The sequence below is a fragment of the Alligator sinensis genome, unplaced genomic scaffold (genome assembly GCF_000455745.1).
Source record: "Alligator sinensis unplaced genomic scaffold, ASM45574v1 scaffold419_1, whole genome shotgun sequence".
Taxonomy (NCBI): domain Eukaryota; kingdom Metazoa; phylum Chordata; order Crocodylia; family Alligatoridae; genus Alligator; species Alligator sinensis.
Window position 1 is genome coordinate 395,255 of NW_005842360.1, and position 10,806 is coordinate 406,060.

Here is a 10,806-nt window from a genome sequence, read left to right on the forward strand (position 1 = left end):
TTTGGGGAGAGGAGGAGGTAGGAAGAGGACAAGAAGAAATCATTTAAGGACAGGGAAGTGCAAACTACTTTTCAGAGTCTGCTCTTTGGCATTGCAAGGACAGCATTCATTTTGGTAATGGAGAAAATAATACCCAGAAATCCAGGACACTGCTCCCCCACCCCATGTTCTCACACGTTCTCAGGGGCAGGGCTGGATGCTGGGCAGGCAGTGGTGCCTGCCTGTCTGCAAGGTGCTCTGCACTGCTCTGACTCCTGGCCAGACTGTGCCTTGCACCCATAAATTTCCAAGATGCCCAATATAATTCCCAACAGCCAGCCAGAACCAGCCTCTGAAATTTGAGACTGTCCCAGCTAAAATGGGACATATGGTCACCCTACCTGTAAAGTGCCTTGGGATAGTAGAAGATGAAAAGAAAGCCACATATGAAGTCCTGTTGGGAAAAGATCTCTCATACCTGAAGTTGAAGCCTGGTGAAACATTTGTGTCACTATTATAAAGTCCATGAAACTCATAAATGGGTTTACAGTAAGTTGCAGGCCAGTCAAGGTCACAGTTCCAATCTATGGTGATGCCGACAGCCCCACCCTACAATCAAAGTTGCAAAATATCAATGTTCTCATCATGCAGACACTTGTTTTCAGGCCATTTATCTGCCTTTTAGTTTAGCTCTTTTGTTTGCAAAAAGAAGCTCTTTCCATCTCCACAAACTCACTTTTCAAGGAGGCTGTCAGAGGTCCAAACTGTAATGATACACAAATCCTGCCAATTTATTCTTCTCTCTTTATATTCAGTGATGTAGGACTTCCACTCTGTACCTATCATGCAGACTAACCCATCGTGACATCCTAAGACTCATTTGCTATGGCCATGCCTGGGAAGACATTCATAGGACTTTCTCTTTCTCCCACGCTCTCTCATATTGTCTCATTTGGTACGATATGAAGAGTTAAAGAAATCCTGATGGCAGCATGTGGGGGCTTGGTAAGGCTGGCTACAGTGACAAGTGCTGCACTCCTACAATGCTTTGCATTGCTCCCTTTCATTCATTCAATAACCTGTGTCCAAGTGCACGGCTATAAGAAGCTATAAACCTGGCTACTAATGCCAAAGACTGCAGGGTGTGTGTCAAAGCCCAAACTGATTGCTTCAAAGCATGTCAGCTCCTAAACAGGGAAGTCTGGTCTATTTAACAACCGCTATACTCCTCAATCCATCGGAGGAGGCTACCGCTTCAGTCAAAGCACAAAAGAAACAGAAACAAGGGAAGTCTAGTGTGCAGCCCCTACTTCTACACATGCAGCAACTCGCATGGATTGATTCAGTGTTGTTTACTAGCCTTCTCACGCAATTCAGCAAATCAACATCTGGTACCCTACTTTTGTGGGTTGCTACATTAAGAGCTATTGGGAGGTCAGGCTTGGACTGCAAGAAATAAATCCAACTCTTGTGGCTGGGAAGGAGATAGGACAAGTTAGGGCACAGACGGTACACTGGTTTCACAAGGTCATTTTTCACATAACCAGTAGAGTAACACTGACAGGGTATCCTCAAAACACTTGGTACCTCCTTCTTCTTCTTTGTGGGTCAGTACTAACATGTAGGCAGGTGACTTGTGCATGTGCCTGGGTGGAGGTAGAGAGGTTGTCACGAACAAAGAGCAATAAAGGAAGCAGCCTTGGCTGAAGCCATAATAAACTCCTTGCTATTCAGGTCAAACAGAATGAGATAGGTGGAGACTGGCTACTCTATTTATTTAAAACCTTTTTAATGCAACTTCCCATAACGTGCATTATCAGCAACCCGGCAAATAAACACAATCAGTAACCGGAGTATGAAATAACCTTTTCTGACCTGTATTTGCAGATTACATCACATTTCCCTGCAGCTTAAACCTGTTGCTAATATGATACTGCAGGACAACCCTGTTGGTTTCGTTTTTCTGAAGGCTCAGTTCTGTGGCGGGCTCAATATACCAAGTATCAGAAATACGGGTCCAGACATTAAAATAACAAGGACATGAGAATTGGCTGATGATGACCTTACACAGGGTATATAATAGGCAGGTCCTAGATCAACGGGACTTCACCAGCTTGTTGTCTAAGGATCTTCCTTGTGCATCATGATGGGGCAATAACTACGGGGAAACGTTAGGGCAACCTGTGGATATCTGAAGGGATCAAACTGTCACAAATGGAGAAGGAATTATTTAAGGTAGAGCAAAGGAGGATTAACAACGGGACAAGAGAGAAAAAGGATATGCTGCATCCCAGATCAAGAGAAACTTCTTCAAAATGAACTGGATTCACCTGTAGAATATTTTCCTGCCAAAATATGACATTTAAAACTCAACTGGATCAGAGGCTAGAATACAGCACACTCTGATTCCCAGAGTTAGCTAACTGGGACTTAATAGGTTTTCTTTTTCTTCTTAAACACCTTTTAGCAGCTATAGCTATGGTTGTATTTAATGTTACTTATTACACTTCAGTGATGCAAAAATTGCAGCTCTGGACACGCTATGCAAATACCAACTGACATTGAAGGGAAAGTCTGCATACAATCAAATCTTGTAAAGAACATGCCATTGTGGAGTTTTCCTGGTTTGACCTTTAGGCTGGGGTTTTAAAAACCCAAATACATAGGATTTAGGCCTCCAAATTCCTTAGTTGGTTTTAGAAATCACAAAGGAATTGTCTCTGGGAGAAGTGCTGCCAGTCTTACAATGGCAGATTCACTACCACGGAAGATGTCAATATTTCGTCACTTCCACAATTGCAGACATCCTCTGTATAGATTCATAATACTTTGAGCACAACTTCATGCAAATCTGTTGAACAGCAGGCTGTAAAGATCTGGATGGCTCAAAGGTGACAGTTTGATTCATCTCAGGTATCCCCCCTACCTGCCCACTACAGAAGCAAAATGTCAGATGGGATCTACATACCTCATGGGCCAATGTTGTGAAACTTTGACCTGATTCTTTTACTATGTATCCCAGCTCAAACAGGGGACATAACGGATGGTCGACTTTGTGATAGATGCAGTTTTTCATATAGTTATTGTCAACCGCTTCAACAAGGTTGCGTCTGTGAATTTAAAAAACAAAGAACCTGGCTATTCTTAAAATGGCATGTGCTAGCTTCTTATTAGCTACTGGGTAGATGATAAGGATTCCCGAGAAGCTTCGGTTCCACTTAGGATTTAGCATGTTTAAAGTACTCATCCCTCATCCCCTGCTATCATGAGTATACTCATGAGTATACTCCCCCACCCTCAGATTTTCTAGCATTTTGCACCCAATGGAGCAAGTGCTTCTGGATCTCTGACAATCTCAAAAGTCCTTGCTGCCAGACTTGCAGCTTCTTAGGCAGCTCTTTCAGGATTCTGGGGTGGAAACTATTCAGTCCTCTTTGAGCTCTGACCAGTCCGAGCATTTTAAAGTTTGTTCTGTGGTATTTTCCGTTTCCATAGCCTTATTCCCCTTAGCTATCCTGCTTCTAACACTGTGTTCATCATTATCGTCCTGATTGAAAAACTGAGGCAAAGTTCTTGTTCTGGTGCTTTACCCGCTCCCACTCTAGTAATGCGTTTGCACTTTTTTTTCCAGACAATATTAAAAAAGCAAGAGACAGAAAAAGAAGTACATGAACTCTGCTCTCACTGTTCCACTGCATGACTTGCTTCTCTGGTTTTAAGACAAAACTATGGCTTAGACTCAAGTTTTTGCTGGAAAGGCAGCAGGTTTTAAATAGCTGAAGTGCTCCTTATGAACATGTGCTATAAATTTAGGGTCTGGTTTTGTAAACAAGCTAATAACTTTACTCCTGTGTAGCCTCATTGCTCAGAGGCCCTTGGGTCGAGTCCCCATTTTGGTTACTGCACGGTTTGAGAACCAGCCCCGACTCCTACCAATGGTTTGACCTCAGCAACCCGTAACAAATCCAACACTGGACTCAGTGGGTGCGTCTACACATGCAAGTAATCCGGAAGCAGTTTACTCGAGTAAACTACTCAGGAGTAAACTCTCCCGGGCATGTGTCTACACGTACAGGGATGCGGGAGGAGATTTGCTGCTCCTAGCAGCAGACTGTTTCCACTCCCTGCAGCCCTGCAACGGGCCCCTGCAGCAACTAGGGGGAACTCTAGACTCCCCCTGGGTACTAGTCCAGGGGCCAAGAGATAGCGGTCTCCTGGCTGGGGTTGGGACAATGTCTCCCTGCCCCAGCAGCAGGGAGCTCCCAGCCCCCACACCATAATCATGGGGCCTGGGGTGGTGGGGATCCTTATCTCCTAGCATCAGCTCCGCAGTTGCGAGGCCGGCACTAGAAGTTCTTCCTCTCCCAGTGCCAGCTCCATGCATACCTGGCACTGGGAGAAACGAATCTCCCAGTGCCGGCCCCACGACCACAGAGCTGGTATTGGGAGATAAGGATCTCCCAGCCTGGACCCCACAATCACGGAGTGGGGGCCGAGAGCTGCTTGCTGCTGGGGCAGGGAGACACCGTCCCTGCCCAGGCTCCGGTGGTGGAGCCTGGCCTGGCAGCAGGCAGCTCCCAGGAGCAGGGAGCAACCTCCTGCCCCCTGCTGCCTGGGAGCATATTTACTTCCGGTCAGGCATCTACATGTGCGCTACTGCACAGTAAGTAATCTCAAGTAAATTTACTCATGATTAGAGCCAATTCCCATGCAGTAAGCACCTGCATGTGTAGATATGGATGCTTACTGCACAGTAATTAGCTCTACTGCACAATAAAGTGTGTCGTGTAGAAGCGCTCGCTGATAAATAATTATTTTCCGCATAAAAAGAAGACTTTGCGGAATAACAGCAATACAATTCGTGACCTATCACACAACTAAAACATTTACTCACCTGGAGACTTTAAACCTGGGGAAGGTGATGCTGTTCTTAATAAACAAGGTGAAATTTTCAGCTGCTATGAGCAGTGCAGGGCTGGAAAATACAAGTGGTAACAAATGTTTATTGCTCAGTGAGCCAACCTCTAAGTAATTACCATAAAGAGAAGATTAGGTAGAAAGAAATGATATTGGATAGCATCCAAAGTAGAACAGTCGAGACCCAGTGAAGTATTTGATCTTGTTCTGGCCTCTTCTAAGCACAAGGACAAATTCCACAGCATGCTAGGTAAAAGCTAAGAAGCACCAAAAGGAGGAGAGGCATCTGCTGTGCAGAAAAATGCACAATGGCCTTCTCTCAAAGCCTAGTGAAAAAGCCTCCCTTCACTATTCAACATGCTGGCATTTCATTGGGGTAATAATGCCATACAACCCAAGAGGCAATAATGTAAAAGCCAAATTTCCTCAAATTATTCTAGCCATAAATACCACTGGCTGGTACAGAGGACAATGGACCTGATGCATGCTAGGTGGTTTTTGGATGCACACAACTGTACAGCACTTTCTGGCCCAGATTCCTTTATTCCTGGGCAAACATCTACCTCAACAAGCTCAGGTCCCATGGTTGAGGGGGCTCCTACAGATGCAGCAGATTAAGATTTATCGGGGCTCTGGACAAACAGAAAATTGGAGGTCCCCCACCTGGCAAGGGCAGGTTCCCTCTGTCTGCCAGGGGCTGTGGCTGGGTCTGCTCAGTCTCCCTGGCACATCTAGGGCAAGCCGGAGGGGGGGATGGGGCAGGACCCTTGCCAGAGCTGGGGCCAGCCAGGGGAAGGGGGGAGGCCATGGGCTCTGCACTTCCCCCTGGCTGCCCGCTTACCCCTCTGCCAGGCCTGGCGAGGCAGGGCTGTCCCATCCCATCCTGTCCCAGTGGCACTGGTGCCGGTGGCTGCCCGCAGATGATGGAGAGCGGCAGTAGGAGTGGGGTTGCCCATGGGGCATCCTGGAAAAAGACAGCCCCCGGAAGCTGCCACCACCCACATGGAGCTCCGTGCCTGCCCAGGCCGTGGTGCCCCCGATTGGCAGAGGGCCCTGAACCTGAGCCCTGCGGGCCCATGCATTAATCTGCCCCTATACAGATCCTCCCTCTTCTCTGTGATGAGATCCCTTCCAGCCTCAGAAAGGACAGGAAGCTCTCCAGCCCATATCCAAGACTCCAAGAATCCTCACTATTCAGGACTGGGGGAAAGAGGGCCCAGCTGAAACTCTGGGGCAACAGTATATCCCAAAGCCCATCAGCATCTGAGTGAGGCTGCACAGCTATCCACTACTGGTCCTAGCCTGCACAAAGGAGAAACAAGTGCCCAACACTTGACCCACAGGGTGCTGTAGCCTAGAGTCCTCTAGGAGTGGGAGCACTGCAGGATGGGCAGAGACTCAGCAACTCTAAATTGCCCAGATGTGTGAATCCAAAAAGGAAGACTGTGAGCTACCACTGGAAGACAAGGACCTGAGACAATCTGGGGCATCTGATGTCATCCACAAAATGCTACAGAGAATTTCCTAGTTATCTAGATAGATGGACAGAGAGACGGATAGACAGACAGAATGCTTGGGGCGGGGGGGGGGAGCAACTCCTTCTGCAAAAGGGGACCTGCCTCTATCACCCTTCACCAAGGATTTATTTACTCCCCTGCAAAGCTGTAGTTAGATGAGTTAGGGCCAAATTTTTTGGCAAGCGTGCCCCAATTTGTTCTGTGCTCGCTTTGAGTGCCACTCTGATCCCTTTCCCTTATTTGATCTACTGCTTTCTGATTCCTGCCTTGTGCTTCCGGCCTGGTGTGATGCTCTGTTTTCTGCTCCGTGCCCTGTCCCCTGGGATACCTCTGCTGCCTGTCCCCTCCCCATCTGCTGAGTGCCATTGCACAGAGGTTGCTTGTGCCACTTGTGGCACCCATGCTGCAGGTTGGCTACCCTAAGCTAGATCACCATGCAGCAGGGTCAAATTTGGTCTGTTCAGAGTCAGAAAAAACAGCAAAGTTTAGCCAGAAACGGCAGTCATTAGTGACTGGTCTTATGCCTGGGCAAAGCCTAATTTTATACCAGTAGTGGCAATACCCCTTTCATGCAAGCTGGGAAATTGGAATGATGTGTGAAATAATTCCTTACTCGGGAACATGATCGTCTACTTCTAAAGGGCACCAGCCAAATATCTCACAGGTCTTGACAGTACTGTTGAAATCTATGCACTTCCCAGTCATGATACCTGAAGAAAAGAGGTGAGAGTTCATACTCACCATTATAGCAGAGGAACGTCCAGCAAATAGATGTGCTTGTCATCAAGCTCACATCTGAGGCCCTTAGACATGACTTAAGGGATTGGGGTTCAAGTCCCAGCCTTGTCAAAGGCTCCTGTGACAGAGACTCTCAAGCACAGATCATTTAATCAATTAGTGGCTTGGTTCCCAATTTATACAAAGGGCATAATCATCCGTGTCTATTAGATTTTGGGGGCATGACCTGGGCTGAGGCCCATAATTTAGTACTTACCTTGTCCCTTACGTTTGTACTCCCCTTTGGGGCAGTCACTATCAGAACGGCAACGTCCCGCATGTGGCAGCTGTTTTGAGAAAGAAAGCAGATATATCTCAGTGGTTCAGATGGGGAGCAATATCTCCCTGCATACTCCATGGGAAAGCTCTCCTCAAGCTGCCCAGCAGGGAACTGCAGTTGTCTTTAGACTAAGGGCTTGTCTACATGGGGACACTCAGGGAACTTAATCTTCAGTAAGTAAAGGCATGAATTCAAAGTGGATTAGTTAAACCACAGTGAAATAGCCTTAATTCTGTTTAGCTTAATTCAGCTTGGAAGGAAAGGAAGCAAAACTGAATGAAAGCCACTTTAATTCTGAGTAAGTTCTTAGTATGTCCACACAGGGATCTAATACAATTTAACTAATCAACTTCAAATTTTAATTTTAAAAAATTTCCTGACTGCATGTGCAAACAAGCACTGCCGTACTCTGACAATGTGGTTTATCAAGATGCATTAGCATCTCTCCAGCTAGCTTAGCTTAACTGAGAACAGCCGTACCTTGAAATAACCCTTGGTCTCCACTGATGACTGCACCAACAACTGACACGTTGAGCTAACTTGAGTGTTCCTCCTTCACCTTGGAGAAAGCAGTCAGCTCAAGGTGAAAGCACCCAGACAGACGAGCATTGGAGGATGGAGAGAAAGGACAGTTTCCTGGATTTTGTCACCGATTTGGCGTAAATGTAAAATTAAAGGAAATGAGTCGTGGGATGGGAGCAAATATGAAGTGGTCTTATTTACCTCAGGGCACGTATCTTGTTTCTGTCCATGTGTGATAATGAAGTTAGTCATCACCACAAAAGAACTGTCCCCCTACAAAGAAGAAGATGGTAAGATCAAAGGTGAAGACATTTTCAAGGATTTCTTCCTGTTACTGGGCAGGGGGTCGGGCACCAACCTCCCATTTAACTGTAGGCCAGAAGGTGCCTAGGCTAGACACGTGCTGGCAGGCACAGTGCGAGAGAGATGCCTTCCTCCTCTATTCAGACTGGTCTTTACCCTCCTACCAATCTCTCTAGATGAAGACTTTGATGTGGTTGCTAGTAAGAGGAAAGCACTCTCTCATGGGCAGGAGAGATGCTACCATGGGGAGCAGCACCAGGAAAAGAGAGCAATAGGGCAACTATACGACCTTGTTTGGCCAGGACAGTCCTGGATTCCCTAGGCCAGTCCTGGCTGGTCGGTCAAAAGTCCCAGACCAGAGCTGAGCGAGGAGGAGGAGCAGTGTGGTGCACCAAGCAGGTGAGCAAGCAGGCACCACTACCACTGTGTGGGAGCAAGGCATGTAGCGACCTCGGAGATGGCATCTTAGTGTGCCCACATTGCTCCTGCATAGTGGCAGTGGCGCCTGCCCACCTGCCTGCCTGGTGCACCATGTCGTTCCACCAACACGCTGGACTCCGGCCCAGGACTTTTCACCAGCTAACCAGGACTGGTCTATGCAATCCAGCCAAACCAGGACATGCCACCCTAGATAGAAACCAAGCATCACCTAACCAGATACGGAGTCAGAGGCCTCCAGTAACTAGCTGCAATGTTCTGTCCCCTGGGATACCTCCATTTGGGCTGGCATGGGGAGCTGTGCCCCTCTGTGGCCACATCAGTTGTTTGAATTGCTTGCCTTGGAGAGCAGCAAGGGGATTCCCAGCTCTCAGAAGTAGAGTCTTTGAAGTGCCCTGTTAGTGTAAGGGGGAAGTTTGGGCCTGATCACAAAACACCTCTGAACAGCAGGAAGGAGAGAGTTAGACAGAAGTAGAGAAGATGGGGAAGGGGAGGGGCAGGGAGAGGGGAAAGAAAGATCTTTTCTAACATTTATCCAGTGTGTCGAAACACTTGTGGTTCAATGGCCCACTTAGGCTTCAGCACAAAGTGAACTGCAACTCTAATCATGAGCGAGCAGTAACTTGGAAGTGCTCGGCACTGATGAACAATAACTTCTATTTCCTATGGCAGAGCTTTCCAAACTGTGTGCCGCGACACATTAGTGTGTCGGCAGCAGTGTGTAGGTGTGTCGCGCGAAATGCAGAAAATTTTGCAGAAGGGCACCGCGGAGCTCCCTTACTTGCGTCTGCTTCCCTTGGCCCCTCCCCCGGAACTGAATTACTGTGTCGCAAAATGATGCATGTCTAAAAAGTGTGTCACCAGCATGAAAAGTTTGGAAAGCTCTGTCCTATGGACTTGAAGAGGAAGTTACTGAAGCTCAGCGCCGTCAAAAGTCAGGCCCTCAGGGGAACGCAGAAGTATCGCTCTTTTAGACACTGGAAGACAAGCTGCTTTCAAGGAGAGGCTGTAGACTTAGGAAGCCATTTGTTAGCTCCCTCCCCTCTGCAAAGTGCTGACAAAGGGCAGTAAGAAGAATAAAAACCCTCCCTCTTCCTTACCTGAGGTGGAAAAACATAGTCGGCCACATCCCAGATGTGCGGGCCCATCCCACTTATATTAGTGAGAGCTAAACCTTTGAGTTTCACTGACACTGAGCTGATGATGCCATCCCGGGACTGATAACCCTTCTCGTACAGGAAAACCCACCTAGGCAAACAAAGTAATACATATGAGTCACTGTGTATCACATTCCTTAGACCCATAGTTGAGCATCTGCCATCTGGACAGTTACCTGGATGGTGCAGAACGGGCTCCATGTGAATGAGAAAAGTGGAGATACTGCAGGAAGAATATCATAGAATCATAGAAGAAGGGTTGGAAGGGACCTTGTAGATCTTCAGGTCCGTCCCCCTGCCTGGGCAGGAGGGAAACTGGGCTCAAGTGACCTCAGCCAGGTAGGCATCGCACCACTTCTTAAAGACCCCCAGGGTAGGAGCCAGCACCACTTCCCTTGGAAGCTGGTTCCAGATCCTAGCCGCCCTGACTGTGAAGTAGTTCCTACGGATGTCTAGTCTGAACCTACTCTCCAACAACTTGTGGCCGTTATTCCTTGTTATCCCGGGGGGGGCGCTAGGGGAAACAAGGTCTTCCCCCAAACTCTTCTGGTTCCCCCTAGTGAGTTTATAGACAGCCACAAGGTCCCCCCTCAGCCTTCTCTTGTGAAGGCTGAACAGGTTCAGGTCCCGTAGCCTCTCATTGTAGGGTCTGCCCTGCTGTCCCAGGATCATGCGGGTGGCCCTCCTCTGGACCCTCTCAATGTTGTCCACATCCCTCTTGAAGTGGGGTGCCCAGAACTGGACACAGTACTCCAGCTGTGGCCTGACCAGTGTCACGTAGAGGGGGAGGATCACCTCCTTGGCCCTACTTGAAATGCACCTGTGGACGCACGATAGGGTCCTGTTAGCCCTGCCGACCGTGACCTCGCATTGTTGGCCCATGTTCATCTTGGAGTCAATGATGACTTCCAGATCT

The 10,806-nt window shown here is 47.9% G+C and overlaps 1 protein-coding gene across 1 annotated transcript in view; it reads right to left on the minus strand.

Moving 5' to 3' along the window:
* P2RX1 (purinergic receptor P2X 1) overlaps positions 1 to 10,806 on the minus strand; it is a 29,648-nt gene that overhangs the window by 7,782 nt on the left and 11,060 nt on the right. Inside the window, exons 2-8 of the mRNA XM_006029151.3 lie at positions 9,834 to 9,981; positions 8,194 to 8,265; positions 7,408 to 7,477; positions 7,027 to 7,123; positions 4,874 to 4,954; positions 2,948 to 3,089; positions 458 to 588 (exon numbers count right to left, since the gene is read on the minus strand). Coding sequence (XP_006029213.1) covers positions 458 to 588; positions 2,948 to 3,089; positions 4,874 to 4,954; positions 7,027 to 7,123; positions 7,408 to 7,477; positions 8,194 to 8,265; positions 9,834 to 9,981 — 741 coding nt within the window. The remainder of the gene's footprint in view (positions 1 to 457; positions 589 to 2,947; positions 3,090 to 4,873; positions 4,955 to 7,026; positions 7,124 to 7,407; positions 7,478 to 8,193; positions 8,266 to 9,833; positions 9,982 to 10,806) is intronic.